Source organism: Gymnoscopelus braueri (assembly GCF_963280865.1).
Source record: "Gymnoscopelus braueri genome assembly, chromosome: 17".
Taxonomy (NCBI): Eukaryota; Metazoa; Chordata; class Actinopteri; order Myctophiformes; family Myctophidae; genus Gymnoscopelus; species Gymnoscopelus braueri.
The window spans coordinates 31,485,548-31,508,810 of NC_137617.1; the positions used below are offsets into that span (position 1 = coordinate 31,485,548).

General features: G+C 40.8%; 5 protein-coding genes across 6 annotated transcripts in view; 4 read left to right on the plus strand and 1 right to left on the minus strand.

Moving 5' to 3' along the window:
- Positions 1 to 4,029: 4,029 nt before the first annotated feature.
- LOC308104096 (hemoglobin subunit beta-2-like) lies at positions 4,030 to 4,905 on the minus strand. Its single transcript, XM_080454391.1, has 3 exons — positions 4,749 to 4,905; positions 4,382 to 4,604; positions 4,030 to 4,231 (listed from the first exon to the last, which is right to left on the minus strand). Exons 1-3 carry the CDS (start codon positions 4,838 to 4,840, stop codon positions 4,103 to 4,105), a joined length of 444 nt encoding a protein of 147 aa, XP_080310517.1. The 5' UTR covers positions 4,841 to 4,905; the 3' UTR covers positions 4,030 to 4,102.
- A 2,904-nt stretch (positions 4,906 to 7,809) lies between these two features.
- On the plus strand, positions 7,810 to 8,973 carry LOC308104097 (hemoglobin subunit alpha 1-like). The gene is made up of 3 exons (XM_080454392.1): positions 7,810 to 7,970; positions 8,096 to 8,306; positions 8,733 to 8,973. Exons 1-3 carry the CDS (start codon positions 7,876 to 7,878, stop codon positions 8,859 to 8,861), a joined length of 435 nt encoding a protein of 144 aa, XP_080310518.1. The 5' UTR covers positions 7,810 to 7,875; the 3' UTR covers positions 8,862 to 8,973.
- Positions 8,974 to 12,963: 3,990 nt separating this feature from the next.
- Positions 12,964 to 20,147, plus strand: galk1 (galactokinase 1). The gene is made up of 8 exons (XM_080454378.1): positions 12,964 to 13,320; positions 13,579 to 13,768; positions 13,996 to 14,115; positions 14,273 to 14,408; positions 15,890 to 16,071; positions 16,293 to 16,443; positions 17,063 to 17,225; positions 19,836 to 20,147. The coding sequence occupies exons 1-8, from the start codon at positions 13,156 to 13,158 to the stop codon at positions 19,908 to 19,910; spliced, it is 1,182 nt and encodes a 393-aa protein (XP_080310504.1). The 5' UTR covers positions 12,964 to 13,155; the 3' UTR covers positions 19,911 to 20,147.
- On the plus strand, positions 18,081 to 19,786 carry LOC308104098 (BTB/POZ domain-containing protein KCTD21-like). Its single transcript, XM_080454393.1, has 2 exons — positions 18,081 to 18,608; positions 18,754 to 19,786. Exons 1-2 carry the CDS (start codon positions 18,201 to 18,203, stop codon positions 19,222 to 19,224), a joined length of 879 nt encoding a protein of 292 aa, XP_080310519.1. The 5' UTR covers positions 18,081 to 18,200; the 3' UTR covers positions 19,225 to 19,786.
- Positions 20,148 to 20,978: 831 nt separating the features above from the next.
- llgl2 (LLGL scribble cell polarity complex component 2) overlaps positions 20,979 to 23,263 on the plus strand; it is a 29,165-nt gene continuing 26,880 nt past the window's right edge. For both annotated transcript variants that reach the window (XM_080455139.1, XM_080455140.1), the window contains exon 1: positions 20,979 to 21,339. The gene's annotated coding sequence lies outside the window, so the exon portion shown is untranslated. The remainder of the gene's footprint in view (positions 21,340 to 23,263) is intronic.

Below are 23,263 nucleotides of genomic sequence, written 5' to 3' on the forward strand. Positions count from 1 at the left end.
GCACAGTCAGCAGTATCATCAACAACAACAACCAACACATGGCAATCACACAGAAACATAAGGCGGCTACACATAGAAATAGTGTTACTTAAAAGGCCAAAAGCAGCAGGGAGGGACAGATTATCTATTGGTATTGGTACTGCATCTTGCATCTTGGCAGGCAGACAATTCATATCTGCAACCAGATAAGAGCAACCTGAACCCACTGAACAAGGGGTGACTACTATCGTCAGCAAATAATTGACTGGGCCTTCTTTGTGGCTCTGACTTTGTAGATATGGGGGAGGTCCCTCAAAACCCTCAATTTAATGCACATTCTATATCTTCTATATCTTGTTCCTGTTTTTCAAGGTTCGTAAGAGGCCCAAATCAGCAAATAAAAGACAAGATTAGACCGATTCTATAAAACAAGAATATAACATTATCATAAAGGTGGTGTCAACATTGAAACCTCTGAACTAACTTCCATTACAAATACATACACTGAAAGGCCTATGCAGGCGCAAACAACACCAGTATTTGGTTCAAAGGTTAACTTATCATGAATTATGTCCTCAAATACTGTTGAACATCAGCTTGGCCATGAATAGAGGGAGGCTTCTTCCTAAATTCAATTTTCATTTCCTCTGTTTTAGACACATTAATATCCAAGAAGGGGTGTTTGCACCAGTCAATAGATTAATCCACCACCGGACCATGGTCAGTTTCATCATTACTGAGCATGGACACAATAGTGTAATCACCTGCCAACTTGATTAGTCCTCATGATGACATGGACATACATGTGTGTACAAAACAAATAAAAGTGGTGAGAGGAGCCCACACCCCTGGAGGGAGCCAGTGGAAGATAAAAGGGCATCAGATAAAATGCCACTTTCACCTTTTCAGAACTGTCACTTAAAAGATCTGACAGCCGGCATACTAATCCAGGGTCAATGTTGTGGATGCTGGTATGTGCTAAGTCCTAAAATGCGAGGCTCGATACAGTTAAAAGCGCCAGGAGTGTTGCTATGGAGTGTTGGGCGGGAGGAGTAGGACGAAGACTCTTAAGTCCTCTCGGTGGGGGCTCCGCACTGGTAGGTGAGTCAGTATAGGATACGACTGCAGTGACAACACAGAAATGTGTGTGTGGGGAGGAATCAATTGGCATAACGACTAAATTGGGGAGAAATGGGGGGTAAAACATTTTTTGGCTACTCTAAATCATAAGAAAAAAAAGAAAAGGAAAAAAAAGCGCGAGAAGTCAATAAATAGCAATCATACACATTTCTTTGCACCATCCAGGTATTCCATGGCCATATTTAAAAGTCACCAGTGGCAACCTCCGGAACCCTACTGTATATGGAGTTAAAGTCACTTGTTTTTTTTTCCTCATTCAATTATTATAGATTTTTGCACATGGAATCAAATTTACATCTCAAGCAGTGCAAAATCAACATAATTGAAATCATCCCCCACCCTTCTCCCTTTACCCACCTTTCATCATCCCATCCCTTCCCAACCCTTCCTCCTTCCTATTAATTGAGCAACACAACTCATCCATTAAAACAATTATATAAAAAGGTTCAGCTCCCATGCCGGTCATAAATTACCAGTGCAAGGTTTCTATTTTGTCCTTATATCAAAAACTGTAGCAATTGATTCACTTCTTAACTTGTTTCTGCAATTCCCTGCTACAAGAAAGAGAGCTCTTTCGAGCTATGAAATGGATCTGTGTTGTGCAAGAGCAGAACCCCTAGGAGCCACACCATAAAAACACTGCTCCCTTCCTGGTGGGTTGTAGGCTACTGGCTACATCATCATTGACATAATGGCTGGGTGAGATAGTAATGCGGCTATGGCCAACTTTAGCCTTGAGATAAGAGCCGGGTTCTTTATCACCTCTCCCTCCGCCTAGGTTAAATAGGCCTATGTTTTGTATATTTCATATTTATGGCCTAATATTTGATAGCTCTATTAGTTGCATAGTAGTGATGACTAACACAATCATCTGTCCATCCTATCCTAACAAGAATCTAGCCTAGCCAACGCTCCTAGACTCTTCTCCCTCGGGCTCCCAAGCTAATGACATCCCCCTATAGCCATGACTGCAGACTCACTCCCCATTTCTGCTACAGTCTGAAAACTCATCTCTTCAGACTCCATCTCACCCCTATACTCCTCTTTCCTTGTATATGTCACCTACTTATTATAGATGATATTTATTTAACCCTATTGGATTCTCACTTTAAATACTTTGTTTATAGAACTACCCCTGTTTCCCAATGTGTTTAGTTTTTTCTATCATGTAAAAAATATTGTTTCTATTTTTTTGTTTTTAGTTCATCTTTAGCTTAAAGGGCAAGACCACTTTGGTAGAGGTTTGGGTTGTGTAGTTACCTTGCCATGATGTAACTCCAAAGGTGGGCAAGAAATCAAAAATAATTGCTCCATTGATTAGAAATTGATAATTCAAAATATGCTCCCCATTGACTTACATTGTATGGTAAAACAGCTCTCAAAGTCACTATTTTAGCACGTAAATGAACGCAAACAAAGTTGATTCAGACAATATAGAACATCACCAAACCCAGTACTGTTTTTTTTATTTATAAAAATGTCAACTTCCTGTTGATTTTGCCATTTTTAATAAGTAGAAAACCTGGACTGGATCCGCGGATCCGGATCCAGATCTTCAAATAGTAAAATCAACAGGAAGTTGACATTTTTATTAAAAAAACAAACAGTACTGGGTTTGGTGATGCTCTATATTGTCTGAATCAACTTTGTTTGTGTTCATTTATGTGCTAAAAGAGTGACTTTGAGAGCTGTTTTACCATACAATGTAAGTCAATGAGGAGCATATTTTTGAATTATCAATTTCTAATCAATGGAGCAATTATTTTTGATTTCTTGCCCACCTTTGGAGTTACATCATGGCAAGGTAACTACACAACCCAAACCTCTACCAAAGTGGTCTTACCCTTTAATTGTGTTTCTTAGGTTCCACCTTAATTTGGCCTTCTCTGTCTATCCAGAGCTAGGAATCTACCCTGTGTGTTTTTGATTTTCTCGTTTCACACCAGATAAATAAAATGTATTATTATTATCAATATTATTATCTTTTACAGAAAATGGAGTGGCAACAATTTTTTTTTGTTTCATAAATCCTAGAAAGAGTGGAAAAATTGGAAAATACCCCATCTACAAAAAATATGTTACAGACTCAGTGAACAGCGATGTAATCATTTTTGAAAATCTTTGACAATGACATGCCCAAAATAGGGACTCCGCACTCACAGGATGTACAATAATCTAGAAATAAATTATGGAAATTAAATAATTGAATGTAGTGTAAATGAGATTTTTGGTTAAAACAAAACTTTTGTTAAACAGCTATAAAGCTCTATATTTTGATAGTAACCAGTATAGTGTTCGTTCAGTAATAGAGGTCTGGTCTCCCTGTCTCTCCAGCTTTTTAGAAACCACAAAATACATTTTCAGTGCAGACCAGTTCCAATTTTGTTTAGTAATTTATTTGTTTCATCACTTAAAGTTTCAGTTCTCTCTGTTGATTGAGTAAAATTGGCATCCCGAGCTGAAAATGTATTTTCAGTTTACTAAAGAGCTGGAGAGACTGGGAGATCACTGTTTTTGAACAAATACTAGTCTATAGCAATGATTATGGTAATATAGAGCTATTTAACGCTTACTTTAACAAAAAATATCACCTAAATATTCAAGTACCTTTAAATAAACATACAAATAAACTAATACATTATGTATTCATAAAAAATAAAATAAAATGATTTTATTATTATTATTCATTTGTTTTTTTTTCTCTCCTCTCCACTTTGAAAACCACTGAGCTATAGCCCCTTATTTTGCCTAATTTGGACAAATGTATCCAAAGATTGTGACAAATCAATTAAATATAAATGATGGTATCTTTAATGCCTAATCTGACCTGGATCTTACCACAAAATTTGCTTTAAGGTCGTGCGTAAATACGCACGCGTAAGAGGGAAAACAAAGACACAACAAATAGGCTACGTCTAATAAATTATGATTCTTTATTGAGGAAACGGCACAGAAGTTGAATTCCCTCAGGTCTAGAGACCCTTTAGTGGTACTGCCTGCCCAGAGCAGAGCAAACGACGTTCAAGAACTTCTGCCAGGCGGCCTGCATGGTGGGGGTGAAAGCTGTACCCAACTTGGCGGCGATGGAGATGGAGAGGCAGTCAGAGAACAGCTGGGGGAGACAGAGAACATTCACTATTAGATATATATTTGACATGTGATGTGAATACACCTATGGGTTTTAAAACAAAATTCTGAAACCCCATTTTATCATTTCAAAGTTACAAGTTACTATATGTCATGTGTGTTTTACAAATGTTACCCTGAAGTTGTCGGGGTCGACGTGCAGTGTTTCTGAGTGCAGAATGCTCAACTCCTTATAGGTTTCCTTGATGTTGTCCATGTTCTTCAGGGCCCTGTCGAGACCGTGGCACACCTTGATGCCGTGGGCTGCGATCATCTCGTTGGCCTGGATGGCCTCGGCATTGTACAGGTTACCGAAGGCCCCGAAGTACCGCTGTGTCCATGGGTACACGATCAGACACCTGCGGACATACATTTCACATTGATAAGTTGAAATTCAGTTCAGTTAGAAATGATAATAATAGTCTAATAGCATAATAATAATAATAATAATACATTTGTTGGAACTATAGCCTATAATCAACTAATTCCGAGTGGAGTTTTACCTGGACAGAGCCTTGGGTCCGATGTCCTCAAAGACCACACTGGCGAAGACTTTGGCAATTAAATCTCTTTCGCTTTCTGTCCACACAACCATGTTTGCTTTCTTGGTGAGTTACTTAACAGTCTCTGGCCCCCAAAGGGCCCGTCTGCTCTATAAATCCCTGAAACTTCCTCCGCCCTAAACGAGAGGACGAGTTGTGATAGGTTGGAGATGGCATTGGCAGGCATTCGATAAGCTTGGAGCTTTTTTCGTAACCTAGTTTGTGGATGATTGGATTTGAGATGCACCACCATGGCCTGTATATCTTTACTGACAGGCACGTGCTGCAGAAGGGTGTGGCAACAGTGGCTCAAGTCACCACCCTTTGCCCTCACGATGCCCCTCTGGACCAAAACAAACAAATAAACACACAAACCCGTTATAGCACTGTAGTGTTTTTTAATCTGCCTAAACTCAAAGGTGAAATGCAGTTCTGTATACATTCGTTTATTTTTTTTATCTCATCCAATGGGAAATTAAACTATGTCGCAGTAAATGTGTTCAAATATGCCTACGTTTTTTTGCACAGTATATTTGCCACATTATCTGTCTAAACATAAGTGTTATCTCCAGCAGCATGTGCCATCCCCACCCTGCCAACGAGAGGACCAAATACGTAGGTCTTGATTAAGAAACTTGCCTACTTGAGCAGGGTGATAACTAACGATGCGTTATTTATTTAGTATGGCATTCACTGCATGGGAATCTAAGAACAGTAGCCTACTTTAACTCTCATTAAATGGTGTCTCGTTCTACATTTACGAGACACATTTTGTATTCAAACTGTTTTGTGTAAATAAGACATATTAGACATGTTCATATTGTAATATGTTTAATGGTTGCCTAATTATTATTTAGCGCTCAAAGACGCTAAACATAACAAATAACATTTTTTTTAGGCCAAAGCAAAGAAAGCAAAAATAAAAACAAAAATAGGCCTAATAATATATCTGTCCTCCCAATGTAGCCTATATGATATATAGCCTATAGGATTCCGTCTCACCCATCACACCCCACAGTTGAATTGGCATGATACTGCATTACTAATTATTCTGAAATGAGGGCAACACTATACACAGTAGTCTATTTTCTTTACTGAGAGGCCGTGGGAACCAAGTAGTGTTACTTTAGCCTAGGGGTGTTAATATATATAATATAATATACATAAATTTTTACAATCGGAATTCCTAACCCCGATTTCACCTGCCAATTAGTCTTTCGCCGTTGTTACCGTTAGCTTAATATCAGGTTATGAGTTGCAGCTTGTGGAGGAGAGGAGAGGAGGTGATGATGACGATGATGATGATGATGATTATGATGATGATATGATTTTTGACATTCAGCCAGAAGATCAGAACGGCTGAGAACCAAGAAATGGCATGGCTAGATATGATGTGACGTCGGACCTACCTAACCCACGGCACGAACTGAGACATAATGAAATATCAAAGTCATGTTGGTGGGTTTGGCTGCAATAGGCCTATTCGAACCCCACTATGTGATTTGTTTATTCATATATTCAGAAAGCAAAACAATGTATAGGCTACTATGAATGATTGAACGAGAATAAGTTGATAAGAATGGTGTGTTGAGAGAATGAGAATGTCAAACGCATTGTCTGTGTGCAAACAAACACCATGCTTCATTGTTCATTCTAATGTGTCAATGCAACTCGCATAGACCACTACAACGGTAGACCGGTGCTGGGTGAGATAGAAGAAGCATGCACTATTAGACACGTTTTCTTAGAGGATGTTGTGCAGAAAAGATGCTTGAATAGTGAATACGGTGATGATGATGTGTAGCTAATTATTCATGTTATGTTATGTTATGTGTATTAATTTGATATGGGCATCACAATTGCATTACACAAAAACAGATGCATTGTTTAAAGTGTATATAGCACGAGTAGGCCTACTAATTTTCAACACCTGTCCACAGGAAGCTTTTCTGAATTCGAGTAACACTAATCTAAAACCCAATCAGGTACAATAAAAAAAATCTCTCTATATATAATAATAATTTACATCATAAAAAAAACCCAACACATTAACTTGTGAAAACAAAATAAGTCATAGTCATTCAGATAACCAGTCAGTAGGCTAGGCCTACATGTGAGCACATGATTTGATATCTACCATAATTTGAGTGTCTCTCATGGCATGAACCATGAAGGAAGAATAAGAATAGCCGATCTACAAGCTCACAAAGCATTGCCTTGTAGATTGGCTATTTTCACTTTTTTAATAGGCCTACTAAGAGGCTAAAAAGGATTATAATTTCTGGGGCATACAAGGTTTCCACCCGACAGCAAGAAGTTTTATTGTAACCAAACGTTCTCCATGTTGCACCCACCACCCGCACAACATCTGTGACTCTTAAAGTTTAGTCACTTAACAAGATAAGGTCTATTCCATAGGCCTTAACAGACTATATTTAAGAATATCTGATACTACACACAGGCCTACATGATATTAGAAATGTGTCAATGACATTGGATAGTGATAGCATATTATATTCTGAGGCTAAATTCAAAATGTGTTGCCTGTTGAGGAAACATGAAATAAGCGAGGGGACGGCGAGAAAGCTGTAGAAGCCGATAAAATGCCTGCTAATCTTGGGATAATATGATATTTAATAGGCTAGCCTACAACTGGAACAGATCGAGAAGTATAAATCAATAAGCCTAAAATTAAACATACATTTTTACATGCAAAGTTGCATTAACATTGTATTTTTTTCTTCTGTGCATCAATAGCTACATTTAAAATTCGTTAAATCAATAACGTTAAATGGAGATATTTTTTATTTCACACCATTTTGTTCCACTATTTTCCCTTTATTTTCGCAATGCAGACTAGCCTATACAATGATGTGTGTTACATTGTTGGCTCTCCTCCATGAAGAGGTCTATCAGCTGAAGATGGAAGATGGGTGGTGGTGAACCTGCGTCACTGACTTGGCACCAATTCAAGAGGCGCCCCTCCCGAAAGCATGTGAATATAAAAGCATGTTGGCTGTGCAGACCACCCCAGTGCTCTCCATTCCCCTTTTGATTCAGGTCCAGAAACAGAGAGAGAACCGCCACCATGAGTCTGAACAGTAAAGACAAGGGCCTGGTCAAGGTCGGGTGGGCCATGGTAACAAAGAGATCGGAAGCGATCGGCATTGAGGCCATTTCCAGGTATGCATAGTGTAACATATTATTAAAGATGCAGTTCAATAAAAGTACGCTATGTCGACAATGCATAACGTCTACAGCAACACATCGAATTTCTCGATTTTAAATCTTTTCTGATTGTTTTACAGGATGTTCTTCGTTAACCCTCAATCCAAGACGTACTTCGCTCACTGGGGAGGCGACCTGAGCCCGAAGAGCCCCCATGTGAAGAAACAGGCCCAGAAGGTCATGAAGGCCATCACAGATGCTGTGGCCAACATGGACACCCTTGACGATGACCTGCTGGCTCTTAGCGAGCAGCACGCCTTCCAGCTCCGTGTGGATCCCGTCAACTACAAGGTGAGTCACTGCTAGGGTTATAACTAACTGTGTTACAGTGGTGTGCGTGCATGGTTGAGAATTATATATTTGTGCTGATGAGATAAAAAATACAAAGAAATCCATCTTGTCAAATTAAGACAGGTAGCCTACGGCCCATATGTGATGACAGTGGCAGCCTATTGGCATAAGTAGGCTACAGCTGGATTGTTTAATTATAGATTGATGTTGCGCTTCCTTCCACGTACACAACACTATAAATCATTTTAATTATTATAAATAATAATAGTATTATTATAATAACTATAATAATAATTACAGTAACACCCCACAATGATACCAGCAATCATTGTCAGATTGAGGTGGCATTAATTAATGTAGGCTATACCTATTCATACAATCACTTCTGTTCTGATCTTAAATATACGCTTTCTTTATTGTCCACAGTTCCTGATCTACAACCTTCATTTGACGATTGCCAAAACTTTCCCGGATGAGTTCACTCCTGTTATGCACTTGGCCATGGATAAGTTCCTGAACCTCGTAGCCCTGGCCCTCTCTGACAAGTACAGATAAGCTGCGCCTGCCCTGGATAGACTGCACGCCAGACGCAGTCCGCCGAGTGAAAGGCCACATCTGTCATTCCTGGTGAAAATAATAAATAAATGTAATTGATACAAAACTTAAACCTTGTCCTTTATTCAATATGTCAATATGTTGGTGTTTTTTTTTAATGTTTTAATTTAAGAAATACATTTTGTAAGACATCAGCATTAGCACAGCAGTTAACCCAATCTTAATATAGTCCATAATAGTTGGCCATAACTGGCTAAATGGCCTGGCAGAGTCCAAGCACGTCCCTGAAGCCTACATCTCCACTGGATCAGGACAGAGAGCAGAATGATAGGTAGAATGATGTAGCCTATAGGCTACTTATTAGTTTTAGGCGATCTAAATTTGTATTTCTTCTTTAAGAATAAATAGGTTATATACCTACATTCATTTAGTTAAGGCAGTCGTAATATAGAAGAACGTTGGTTTTGCAGGTGAAGAAATTGTTATATATATTATAGTATTAATATTATAGTTAATCAATTAATTGAGCCATTAGGAAAATAGATTAATTTGACTATTTGTCAATTTGCAATTCAGCAGATGTCTTTAAATGACTAAACGACTTAAATGCAAGTAAATAGAGTGCAAAGAAAACCTTGCTACAAAGTAGGGGAATACCTGACTGAACAACATGCTAAATAACACTTGGCATTTGTAGACAAGAAAACACAGTAGGCTACTGTATCTAAATAACAAACAAGAGGAAGGTGCACACAGTCACACATCAGTATTGTGGAGATTCTGACCTTGGTATAAAAGGTTAAATTCAAATGGATGAGGAATGTTTATTAAACTAAAGTTTCAACCAGAGGTCTTGGGCAGGAGGGGCGAGTAGATCATTACTAATTGATTAGAATGAAAGATAATCAGACTGTCAAACAGACATTATGTAAGGAGAATAAACAGCACAATATAGTATCGATCACAAATAAAGTGGTGCACTTTACACTTGAAACAAATCTCAAAGTGCAGTAGCCTATAGAATATATATATGGGCAAAAAAAGCCCATAGGGACGGGTGTAAACCTTAAAGCTAGTCTTTAGTCCTCCTATCTTGATAGCTTCAACAGATTGGAGCTCTTAGCTGGTCAGGGAGTTCCACAGTCAAGGGGCAGCTAAAGAAAAATATTTCATTGCACAAGACATCCATGACATAAAATAAAATAAAATAAACTTTAAATGACATGTTGTTGGTCCTTGTATTTAGTTTTCTATTTCCATGGTGGATGTGCATGGCATGGTAAGGGTAACATATGTTGATGCAATTTTATTATGGAAGAACTAAGAAGCCTGCTGATTTTGGTGACACCATTGCCTTTCCTTTAGCGCCACCCTTTGGCCAAAATGTCTGGTTCTGTATCAGAAGCAGCACGGCCTCTAGGGCGTTGGTTCGCAAAGTGGGGTCCGGGGACCCCCAGGGGTCCTTGGGGGGGTGCCAGGGGTCCCCAGCAAAATGTGTTAATATAGCATCACAATAATTTTAAACACTTTAACCTTTTATACTTTGGCTATTAAAAAATAGCTGATATACAAGCTCATAGCGCGGCACAGCGCGGTGCCGCGCTATGAACTTGTAGATCTGCTATTTTAGGGCCACTGACGGGGCCTTTGGACTTTTCCAAAAGTATTTTTTTCCATCATCTCCCTCACTCCTCATTTGCGTCTCTTCGGACCACCTCCACCTACAAATGGTCCTTTACTCCAACTGCGGAGCTAGTCTTCTCTTCCCACCAGCTTGTTTAGTTTGTTAGCTCAGCTCAGGTAGCCTATTTGAAAGTGTGTCTCTGTGGGTTTTTTGTTTTAGTTTTTCACTTCATGCATTATCCAGTGTGTCAGTGGTGGAATTGTGGAAAGTAACTAAGTACATTTGCTCAAGTAGTGCTCCTAAGTACAATTTTGAGGTAGGCTTACTTTTACTTTGCTGGAGTATTTCCAATTTTCTATACTTTTACTTCTGCTCCATTACATCTCAAATACAATACAAATATTGTAATTTTACTCTACAATTATTTGAAAACTTTGGTTACTAGTTACTTTTTGTGGATTTTGATTATTATTACAAAACATACATAACCACTTCAGCCCTATTTAAACGTTGGCTATTTGAAAATAGCCGATCTACAAGCTCACAGTGCATTGCATCATGAGGCGTTGTTTACTTTTAGTAGCCTACTTTAAGTACATTTTTGATGCCAATACTTTTGTACTTTTACTCAAGTACATTTTGATTACCGGACATTACTTGTAACAAAGTGTTTCTGCATTGCAGTATTGATACTTTTACTTAAGTAAAACAATTGAGTACTTTTTCCACCACTGACTCTAGCCCTGAAACATGACAGACAAGCGTCATGTGAGCCATGGCTACTGTAATGGCCTTCCAATGCACATTACTTCAACAGGTGGTGGTGTATGGAGTGATCCTACGCAGCCAAAGTAAAAAACAAACAGTATGGAATGTCCAGTCTTGAAATCCAGTTTTAGGTGCATTTATTGTCGTTTGCAGTTATGATGAACATACCAGTGAATATTTCTGTGGTGAATATCTGGTTTTGTGGTTCTGTCTGTCTGCTTCCTATGATCTCATCTCCCTAATCAGTGCACCTGTAACCCCTTAAATAACCACCCAGTGCTGCCCAAACTAGAGCCCGCCAACCAGTGTCCAAAAGTAATGCCAACCTACAAAATAATTAGCCTGGTAAACCCCCCTCCCTCCGGAAATCTCATTTGCATTTGGTTTCAGGAAGGAGGGTCTGCCCGAACCACTGCGCATACGAACCAATCAGCGGCTGCTAGGGGCGGGATCATCCAATCACCTGCCTAGTAGCTTGAAAAAATGAAACTCCGTCTGTCATCGATTCTGCGCCCGGAGTCTCAGATGCAAGTACGCTGTGAAACAAAATGTGTGTCGCAAGCTTCTTCCATTTGACGGAGTGAGGTTACAAAATAATACACTACCATCAAAATGGCTCCTACAGCTACACTGACTCCAACTGCGAGCTAGTCTTCTCTTCCCACAAGCTTGTCTGTCTACGTAGTTTGTTGGCAAATAAATAAATAAACATAAACATAACATTTATTTATAATATGTAAACTTTCTACATCAGCTAATGTGATACGCAAAAGCGTGCGTCAGAAGTGGGATTTGAACCCACGCCTCCAATTGGAGACCAGAAAGCTTTCAAATAATTGTAGTGGAGTAAAGGTACAATATTTGCCTCTGAGATGTAGTGGAGTAGAATTAAAAGTACAGAAATTTGGAAATACTCCAGTAAAGTAAAACATACCTGAAAATTGTACTTACGTACAGTACTTGAGTAAATGTATTTAGTTTTCCACCACTGACAACAAGGCAACGCGACATGATCCACAACAACGAAGCAGGCAGGGTGGCAGATCCGTGGCACCTCACAACCACCAGAGGGAGTCACACTCCACACACCAGAGTTTATTGCTTCATTTATTCAGTTTCAACTAAATGTATTCCGTTTCAAACGTTTCATATCAAACGTGTTGCATATTAGAAGATGGAGTAACCAGATTTGTTAATTTGTTAATTTGTTAATATTGTCAATATAATTCAGCCGCGTTAAAGTAAACTTTGGTTGATTTAGCTGTTTACATAGGAGTGCTAGTAGCCTATAGTCTCTATTACAATACATTAAGATAACCTACCAGTATGTTAAAATTATGTTATTAGGGTACTGGGTACACAAGAATTTTATTGAAAAATTATTGTTAATAAAAAAAAAAACTTTGGAGAATGGGGGCATCGATCCCCCTACCTCTCGCATGCTAAGCGAGCGCTCTACCATTTGAGCTAATTCCCCTCGATGCTCATCTGACGGGAGAAACACACTATATAAATACTAATACCCTATGAACATTTGACACATTCAAGTAATATCGTAAATGCAATTATTTGACAACAAATTGTTTTAACTGGATGAATGAGGACTAAATCGAATAAACAAAAATGTTTGCGCAAAACAAACATAAGCCATAGCCGGTCATGTGACGTCTCTACACCAATCAAACGAATCCAGGAACTAAATCAGCTGACTTGTCATCATATGCCAAATATTACAACTTTGTGTCTATGCTTTGTGTCCACTATCGTTATACTTGTCTGTGTTGTATCTTATTCCGCTCCCACTTTGTTTCATACATTTTGGACAAAGTGAGTGTATTAATGTCTGCCTCGCTTTATTTACTTTAAAGTAAATTACACTGGACTTTGTACCACAATTTCTCAATGGCCAGTCCAGTTCCCAGTGTGTCCGAGCTGGTTCAGGAGGCTCGCCGTACCTACGAGCAGGTGTTCGGCGGAGAGGCTCCTGAAGTGGCAGTATGTGCCCCTGGAAGAGTCAACCTGATAGGGGAACACACCGACTACAACCAAGGATTCGTGCTGCCAATGGTAACATAACACACAATCAAACGTTATTAATGTGATGCATCATATTTCTCGCACTTGGAATACGATTGTCGGCTAGTGGTTACCATATTTAGGTATGGTCACTCACTGTATGTACAAACAAAGTCATCAAACATTGAACACTGTGAATTATGGTGTAAATTCAATTGTTTACCCCCTCAAGTTGCAAATAAAACATCGTCAATACAAAAATTATCCATATTCCATACATGTATGATAGCCTCTGCCTCTCTCTCTTAGGCCCTGCCCATGGTGACTGTGGTGGTGGGGAGTCGAACCTCTGACCAGAGTGTCTCCATAGTAACAGTAACTAAGGATGTTGAGGAGCCCAATAGGGTGGACTTCAACCTGCCCAGTTATGGTTCACCTCTGTCTCCTGGGCATCCCAAATGGGCAAACTACGTGAAGGGTGTAGTGCAGCATTACAGGGGTAAAGAAATGAGTGATGGCCATATAACTGGAAAAGAATATATATGCCAAAGGTTGCATGTATGTTGTTTTTGTGAAGATGCCGAACACCAGATTTAGTTATGGCATTTAACTTGCGATGTGTACACACAGACACCAGCACAACAATAAGTTGTCTCTCACCCCCCCCTCCCTCCCTCCCTCCCTCCCTCTCTCTCTTTCTCTCTCTCTCTCTCTCACTCTCTTCAGCTCAACCTGTCCCTGGCTTCAGGGCCGTCATAGCCAGCAGCGTGCCACTGGGAGGAGGCCTATCCAGCTCAGCATCTCTCGAGGTGGCCGTCTACACATTCCTACAGCAGCTTAACCCAGGTCAGAGTCGGAACCCGGGTTTGATGGCACACTAGTGCGATCGCTGATCACAATACAGTTCAGTACTTGCTTGGCTCTAATCTGTACTGATGGCACAAACCGATTAATGGTGATTTGAGCTGAGATTTGCGATTTCTTTTCTACTTCTTGTCCTCAGATGATGGAGACAAGGTGGCCAAGGCAGTGGCGTGTCAGCAGGCAGAACACACCCATGCTGGCGTGCCTTGCGGCATCATGGACCAGTTTGTGTCTGTTCTGGGGAGAGAGGCTCATGCTTTGCTAATTGACTGCAGGTAATGAAAAAGTTTGGCACATAGTTTCCAATGTGTTTTCAATAACAAGGAATACCTCAGGTCTCCGCCGTCCAGGTGGCACAGGGGTAAAGTTTCTGCCGACCATGGTGGAGACTGGGTTGGCTAGCCGGAACGGGAGGGTGTTCTCTTCTCTCTCACTGCATTAGCGAGTCCTACAGTTTGGTCCTGGTGGCTGTTCAGAATGGAGCACAACTGGGAGGGATGGCACGTTTCTCCTCCCGTGTTACGCCCTCACTGTGAAACTCCTCACTTCAGGTGAAAAGAAGCATATGGCAACTCCATGTGGAATACACATGGTTGTCTACACCAGTGGTTTTAGAACTCTGTGTACTCAAGGCATACCAGTGAGCAAGTCAAAATCTGAAGGTACACTTGTATTCATAGCGAAAATAGATGATCTACAAGATTAGCTATTTGTGTTGTGAGCTTGTAGATCTGCTATTTTCATTATTTTAGAAAACTTGAGGTGATCAATTTAAATAAATACAAAAGTGGTTAAAATATATACACCGTATTTCTACGGCTCTGCTTCTCAAAGTGGGATCCAGGGAGTACCAAGCAAAATGAGGGAGACAATAAAGCGCTTTTTTATTTGTCGGCTATTCGAAAATAGCAGATCTATCATCTACAAGCTCATAGCAGTGTGTTGCATTGGGAGCATGTAGAGCTGCTATTTTCAAAACAAATCTTGACAAATGTTGTGGTCGCTGCCACAAAATCTTTTCAAATGGGGACCAATTTGGTGGTCCTTGACATGAACATATTTGAGAACCACTGTTTTAAGGTATAGAATCTGCCTCTGTTTTGGGAAATGAGTGTGCACATAGTACTGATAATAGTAAATAAAAACATAATTCATAACTTTTTATATAGTTGTAAATACTGTATTGCAGTAATAATGTGTGGTTATCACAGTAGGTTTTGGCAGTGGATATTGCCAGGGACCGTGGGGAATTGGCAATGACTAAATTGAAATTCATTAAAAAGAAGGGAAAAAACTCACATTGCTAAGTTAATGACATTCCGAAACATAATATTAACAGTGCCCTGGTGTAACTCGCAGACACACATCGCAACACAGCAAGTTAACAATTCGTTCGCCATCTGAACACTGCATTGTAATTTATGCTGCTTTGTTTACAAACTACATATCTAGAAGCTATTGATATCTAATGATTGGACAGGGAGGGGAGACTATTATTATGTAATTATGATTAGACTATATATTGTATGTTAATTGCCGTGTCGTGATGTGTGTCTGCGAGTTCTACCAGAGCACTGTTAATATTCTGTTTCGGGATGTCATTAACTAGCCGTGTGAGTAATGATTGATCTACATACAGACAGACCCTGTTCTAGACGGCTATGCCTTCAGCCACACTGTTAAAAGATTTCATGATATGCATATGCTTTGGTGATTTGAATACTATCAATCATGTATTTCTGTGCCGCTTACTCAGGTCCCTGGAGGCAACCTCAGTTCCATTGTCTGATCCAAGCCTGGTCATACTCATCACCAATTCCAATGTCAAACACTCTCTGACTGGCAGTGAGTACCCCACCAGACGCAGACAATGTGAGGAGGCTGCGTCCATCTTGGGAAAGGCCAGCCTCAGGGAGGCTACCATGAAAGACCTGGAGGGTATATAATGCTCTATTCTGTTGGTGGTTGACATTACAAAAAACGAACCTGCGTAATTGCAGCTTAATTCTTGTGGTGCCATGGACTATAACCATAGCATTGCTAAGGCGTGGCTTACTGTATGATTTCTAACCACACAACCGTGCTTGGTGAGAAAATAGGGGGTAAAACAGGAAGTTAAAGTAGCTATTGGAAGGCTTTCATTATTGTAATTGTTTCAGATTCAAGGGACCGACTGGATAATGTGACATATCGTAGAGCTCGTCATGTTATCGAAGAGATAGAGAGGACTTCCCTGGCTGCCGAAGCTCTGAAGACAAGCTCATATAAAATATTTGGCAAGCTTATGGTGGAGAGTCACAACTCCCTGAGGTAGGGCTCACACAGTTACTGTAAATACATTTAAAGTGTCAATTCATCTTTTTTTTCTCCTTTCTTTTTTAAGTGGCATCATCCCCACAACACACAGTAAAATCCTGAATGTTGATTTAACTCTGAAAGGGTAAAAATGGAGGTGTTCGTGTGACGTACAGTAGATGTAAAGTACTTGCTGCGTACACAATTCAAACAAATACAATTGTTCATCAGTGGGAAGCCAGCATGAGATTGGGTTCTTTGTCACTGCACTGGTGACTATTACACAGGTTGGTCGGGGGACAGAACTGGGAAACGTAGTGTGTTATGCCGCACACCTCACAACCTCCCGGTGAAACTCCTCATTGTGTGGTGAAAAGAAGCAGCTGTCAATGTGGTTGTATACATCCTCTGGCCAACTTTGGGGATTAGTCGTGACAGGGACTGTGTTGTTGTATAGTTCATTGTTCAAGGGGAATTGCCAGAACAACTGAATTGGGCAGAAACATAAAAAGAAAACAAAGTTTTTGAATTAAATGAACACTGGATTTTGCTGTGCACAGTGATCATTTTGACAGAGAGAGGCTGTGTATGATAATCATATTAAGACACAGTGTATGCATTGCCTCTCTGTCAGAGACCTGTATGAGGTGAGCTGCAGGGAGCTGGATGAACTGGTGGCTGCAGCTATGGAGGTGGATGGCGTGTTTGGTAGCAGGATGACAGGCGGAGGGTTTGGTGGATGCACCGTCACTTTACTGCCAGCCCACGTCATTGATAGGACTATACTTCATATACAGGTAGGTGTTTATAGACACACACAGAAATAGAGAGTAAATCACTCATTCAAGTATTCTGAACCAACATTTAACTTTTTTGTTTTTAGGCTAAATTTCATTTTTCTAATTCTGTGTAAAGAAGAGGAAACATGTTAACTCAAAGGTGAATTCAACTGGGCTTTGTTCACTGAGGATAAACGCCACTTTTCAGTGCTTCGGCTGTCACTTTAAGAAGGACATTTCAGATAAATTGTCCAGTCCCCCGTGTCTTGCTCGGACGGCCCCAGAATCTCTGTGTGTGTATGTGTGGGAGCATGAGTACACAACTTTGTGTGTGAGATTGGGAGGGTATGAGCAGAGAATAAAAGCGAGTTCCGCTGAGGCTGAGACAGAAGAGTCCCGTTATTAGCATGCTAGTCTTGTCACTGTGCCCCTCACTTCCATTCTCTGTCTGTGGCTACTGAAACGCTGTCAAATTGGGCTTATGCAACAGGCCTGCTGTTGGCTACTGGCAGTGACACCGTCTACAATCCCACGGCTAGAGGAATCATTAAGGATATACAATTAATCATGGGAAAACACCTGCACGGAAACTCACAGAAACTTGTGAATATCAGTTTATAGTTAGTATAGTTATACAACAGAATGGAGCAAAAACAAAGCGAAGAACTGTATTTGTAAGGTACACAGGTTTTTCTTTTAATAAATCTTCAGTGTTGGCAGATTTCCTTGCATCTTTTGTAACTTGTCCGTATCCTGGTTACTGATGTGCCTTGCTGACTCAAAAGAAGAGAAAGTCTTTCTTGGGAGCAAAAGAAACACTTGAAACTCCACATCTCTCACTCTGCTGCATTCCTGACCAGTGCAGAAGGATCCTTATTCTCTGTACGGCAGCATCCACAGCCCAGACAAGGCACAAAGGCCATCAAGCTCAGTGTTGAAAAGGCTTCCCGGGATCATAAAATCTCAGCAGTTTGGCTTCCCTGACTGTCCAAGATGCTTAACCTCAACTCGCCAGACAGCAACAGTAATTCTCTCCAGGACCCAATATCGCTGAATGTAGGTGGTGAAATCTACACTACAACACTTGACACTCTGACACGGTGTCGTGACTCGATGCTCGGGGCCATGTTCACTGGGCAGATCCCCGCACTCAGGGACAAGCATGGAAACATTTTCATAGACCGCGATGGGAAGGTTTTCAGGCACATTCTGAATTACCTGCGTTCCAGCTCCCTGGATTTACCGGTTGAGTGTTGGGAGCTCACTCTGCTTCGGAGAGAGGCAGATTTCTTCCAGATACGCCCTCTGCTGGAAGAGATCCGCCGCTGTGAGGCATCGGTGCCACTCAGCCAGAGAGCGGGGCCACTAGGAGCCATGCTGATGGTTGATGTTGACTGCAAGGTGTGTGCATATTATTTTGTATGCATAAAAACGGTCTGTGTGCGTGTGTGTGTGTGCTGTGTGGGGGGGCATGGAAAGACCAGTTCTTTGTTTGTGTACACTCTTCAGAATGCATCATCAGCATGTTGTGCCATCTCGTCCCCAGGTGCGAGTTCTCCACTTTAACTTACGCCGTGGGCCAGAGAACTATGAGCTTCGCACATGCTCTGTGCGTTTCTTCACCGTTGACCTCTTTTGTACCTGGAAGGCTTTTGTGGCACTGCTCTGTGAACGCTTCTCCTACCGGACCCCACAGGGTCTGGCCCACCCCCGTCCCTGCAACTCTAGACAAAACAGGCTGAAACTAGAGTGGGTGCCTCGGCCAGATGAACTACCACTGGACCAGTATGACAAACAGCGTTACCGGGGTTTAACCATCTCTGACCCTGAATTCTCTCAGGCTCACTCTGATGACATCATCAGTACAAACCGGAGCCCCTATGACATCACAGATGGGCAGAGTTTCATGGAAGAGCTACTGACTGTGTCACTGGCCGAGGGCTTCAAAGTTGATTCAGTGACCCCTGACCCCACAGATATTCTTAACTGTGCCTCACTGCGGCTTGTCAAGTGCTGAATTCTTGGCCAAACAAACTTAACCCACTACCCCCAGTACTTAACTTTCTAGAATAATAATGTTACCTCATTTTTAACAAAACACTGTCATGTTACGTCATGACCGTAATATAGAGATGAGAGAAATTATAAAATTATATGACCACTAAACAACAAATGTTTCTACCTTTAGTTTTGGTTATTTTAAATAATTGTTTACTTTATAAAATGTTGACCAGTCTTAGCGCATAGATGCTTGTAGAAATTCAATTAACATTTATTAAAATGAGTCCTTCCTTCCTCATCCTGAATGAAAATTCTGTACATCCGCCTTTGGAGTGAGATGCTCTCATTCTGGAGTGGTCAGATTAGATATGGACTGAGTGTGTAATTTTAGCAAGGAGGAAGTAGTGCTGAAGGAAGTATGCAAGAGGAAAAGATTTGCATCAATTAGAGAGGAAAGGTGCCTGGTTGCAAAACAACCCCTGTGGCTCTTTCCTCTTGTTCCCTCCTCAACCTCCTTCCTGCCATGTGGAGAGATGAGAAATCCTCCAAAACATCCATGTATTGATTTTAATTCATTACTGGATAAGCAGTTTCATGCACTCAATGGCAATGTGTTCTTCTCAACAGGAGCGCTACAGTGGATCGCCAACATTCTATGTCACTACTGCTTCAGAGGGAGCTCGGGTTCTCCGTCTGTCATGACCTCTACTGTGTGTGTGTGTGTGTGTGTGTGTGTGTGTGCAAGTCTATTCTGAGTGGTATAGCCACAAAAGATGCATTCCTCTCTACAATCTAAATGTTTTTTGTTCTCAGCTGGATTATTGAAAGAAACACTGTTGAATGAAGATGAAAAGATCAGCCATCTGATGACTCAAATGTTAGTATGATATATAGTATGTATTGTATATAGGAAATATGCCTTCAAAATAAAACAAGTAATCTCAGAGTGCCTTGCAGCAAATTAATGAAGTTCTCTTATTTATTTCTGCATAATTATATATATAACATCATATTTTCTATCTATTAATTATTTGAAAAAGAAAAACACAATTGTTTAGTTAAATAGTTTTCCAAATGTATTTGTTCGATGCAATAGGAAAATTGAAATAAATAACACTATTTGGTCATGGGGAATGACTGGCCTACTTCAGTTAAATTCAAGTTACATTCAATTGTATTTTTATTTCATGTGTTTGAGGAAATCAAAAAGAGAGGAATTTATTTATTTAAAGGAAGGGGATTAAATTATGTGTTTTGTTCTATTATTATGAGCTCCCTGGAGGAGGGGGGGCATAAGGGAGGAGTTATCAATTGAGTCAAGTTTAGCCCTGCGGAGGGACGCTGGCTGTGTTGCCATGTCTGCTTGTTGTAAGCGGTTTTAGGCTTATTTTTCTGTAAAGTTGCTTGTAAACATTGGTATTTGCTTAATTGGGCTTGTTTCCTAATGCTGTTTATAAACCGGTGGTTCTCAAACATTTTCATGTCAAGGACCCCCAAATGAATATGTTTTTGTCGACAGACCCCCCCCCCTCTCTGGGGGGGGGGGGGATATTTTGTGCCAGGGACGCCCCCTCCTCCCCATATCAGATTTGTGGTGTTAGAATGTTTAAAAAAAATATTCCAAATATTCCACAATTTATTTCAAGATATTTTGGTCCCCAGTTGCTTCCTTTGGGCTTGTTTTCCTAGACCTGGCTGCTTATTTCTCTCACATATTCTGGCAACACTGGACGCTGGCTGCTGCTGCTGCTGCTGATGATTCAGGAAACATCGAGGCTGCAGTGAGTGGTCGTGGAAGAACAAGAAAGAAGAAAGCAGAAAGAGAGCAGCAGCCACAACTATTCCAGCTCTAAAACCTCCGAGTACGGAACTATTTATTCAGTCAACGATAACAACAACAACAACAACAACGTGGGGCACCACCGCAGCAGCAGCAACACCACCAGTGGGAAGGGAATATACGTGGGTTTGTATCCAGTCTAGTTCGCTTCGGGGGCAAACAAACAGCCGCGCTGCTTGCTTATAGTCAACCCGACCCCAACCTGGATACTACTGACTGACACACGGAGGAGTTGCGGTTAAATCAGTGGAACATTGTTGTCGGAGAAACAGAACGACCGTTTGGAGTCGGGTGAGTGTGTAGAGCAGTCTTTCTCAAACCTTTTAACATTTCAAGGTCTCTCCCCTTAACTCTTGGCGGTGTACAAATGGAACCAAATGGACCCGTCAGGGTCCATTTGGTTCCATTTGTACACTGTCAAGAGTTACAGACTTATAAGGGTCATTACAGAACCCCAGAGAGTCGGTATCTAGAATCCACTTTGAGAACCACTGGTTTTAGAGGAGGCCCCCCGGACGTCCAGCTCCACTTTAAGCACCGTACGACGGTGTCGTGCGTCCAGTAAAAAGTGCTATTTTTGGGACTTAAACAACTGATCTACAAACTAGCGACGCGTCGTTGTGGCTTGGAGATCCGTTCTTTTTGGGGCGTAACGACGTTATTTCGACTGAAAAGTGTCGACGCGAGCCCCGTTGACACTTTTTTTTCCCTCCCCCCAAATGACAATATTTTTACGTCATTATTTTCAGGTGAAGGTACGTCATTTTTTTTTTGCCTGCTGCTGGTCACCCACAGGTGTTCGGTGCCGACCTAGTTAATTCAACAAACGCTTATTAAACCAGTTAAGTCTCTACGTAACACTAAATCAGTGTTTGTCTGAATACAAATGCAATTCTACTCAAGCTAATGCTAGCTGGCTATAATCTCACAGAGCTAGCTAACGAGTCATAATCAATATTCTATTCAACTAAATCCCAGCTAATCTGTGTAGAGTGGACCAACTAGCATAGCTGCCGTTAGCATCAGCGTTGCCATGTCGGCTTATTATAAGCCACTTTGCAATATTTACAAGTTGCTTGTAAATATTGGTGCGGTTGCGTTTTTTTTTGGGGGGGGGGCTTGTTTTTAAAGTGTAGTTGCTTATTTAGGCTTGCTTCCAAAAAATATATATATATATTTAAACCAGTGGTTCTCAAATATTTTCATAAATGTTTTGTGCCCAGGGGAGCATTTGTTTAGAATGTTCAAAAAATAAAATCCACATTTTATTGCAAAAGTTTTTGAATATAGCATATGCGACGCGTTGAGCTAGATCGGCTATTTTCAAATAAATGCTCATGTGGCCAGTTGCTTCTTTTGGGCTTGTTTTCATAGACCTAATTGCTTGTTTCTCCAATAGAATATGGCAACACTGGTTAGCATGCTAGCATTTGTGCTTAACTTGGTCAGTGTCAGTGAGGATGAGGAACCAACTCAACTCATTCATTTGGACATGGCTTGTTGAGAGGATAGCAGGCAAAAAAGTGCTGCTGTAGCCGTGGTGTTTATTGTAGTGAACCCGAGGCTGAAGTCCAGCTCAGTTCATAGTGGTCTACATTTGCATAATAAAGGAAACTTATGAGTTTGGTTAGAGGAGTATGATGGTGGATTCAGAAAGGTGTGTCTGCCTTCCTTGTAGTAATCCATTTGAGTCAACGTTCTGGTTTCATCCATGAGTAATAGTCTGTTTGGGGAGGGGGGCGTGTGTGTGTTTGTGTGTGTGTGTGTGTGGGGGGGGGGAGCTGCCTCACCGGTTTGTCCAGTTTTCGACTAATGCAATGATCCAAACGACAACAATCTGACCTCGACCCTCAGTAGAAATAAAATTACACCACATTGCAAATGTAGTCTACATTACGTTCTTAGTTCTTCTGACAAGGCTATTGTAGTACACAGCGGAAGTAGGTGAAGCTGTTGCCAACTGTTCGACTTTATGTATGTGGCATGCTACTCTGTCAGTGTAAATACATGACATCATCTCATACCTCACAGTATCACCTTTATTCATTTTGAGAGGCAAAACGGGTGCGAGTTGGGAAAGGGAGTCCAGGATAGACTCTCTCACTATGGGCTAAGATAAGTGAAGGACAGTTGAGCAGTGTCCTTCCAACTCCCACCTGCATTCAGTGCAAGGCTAACTGAACAAAAAGCCTTTGTTCTGAACAAACCTAGTGCC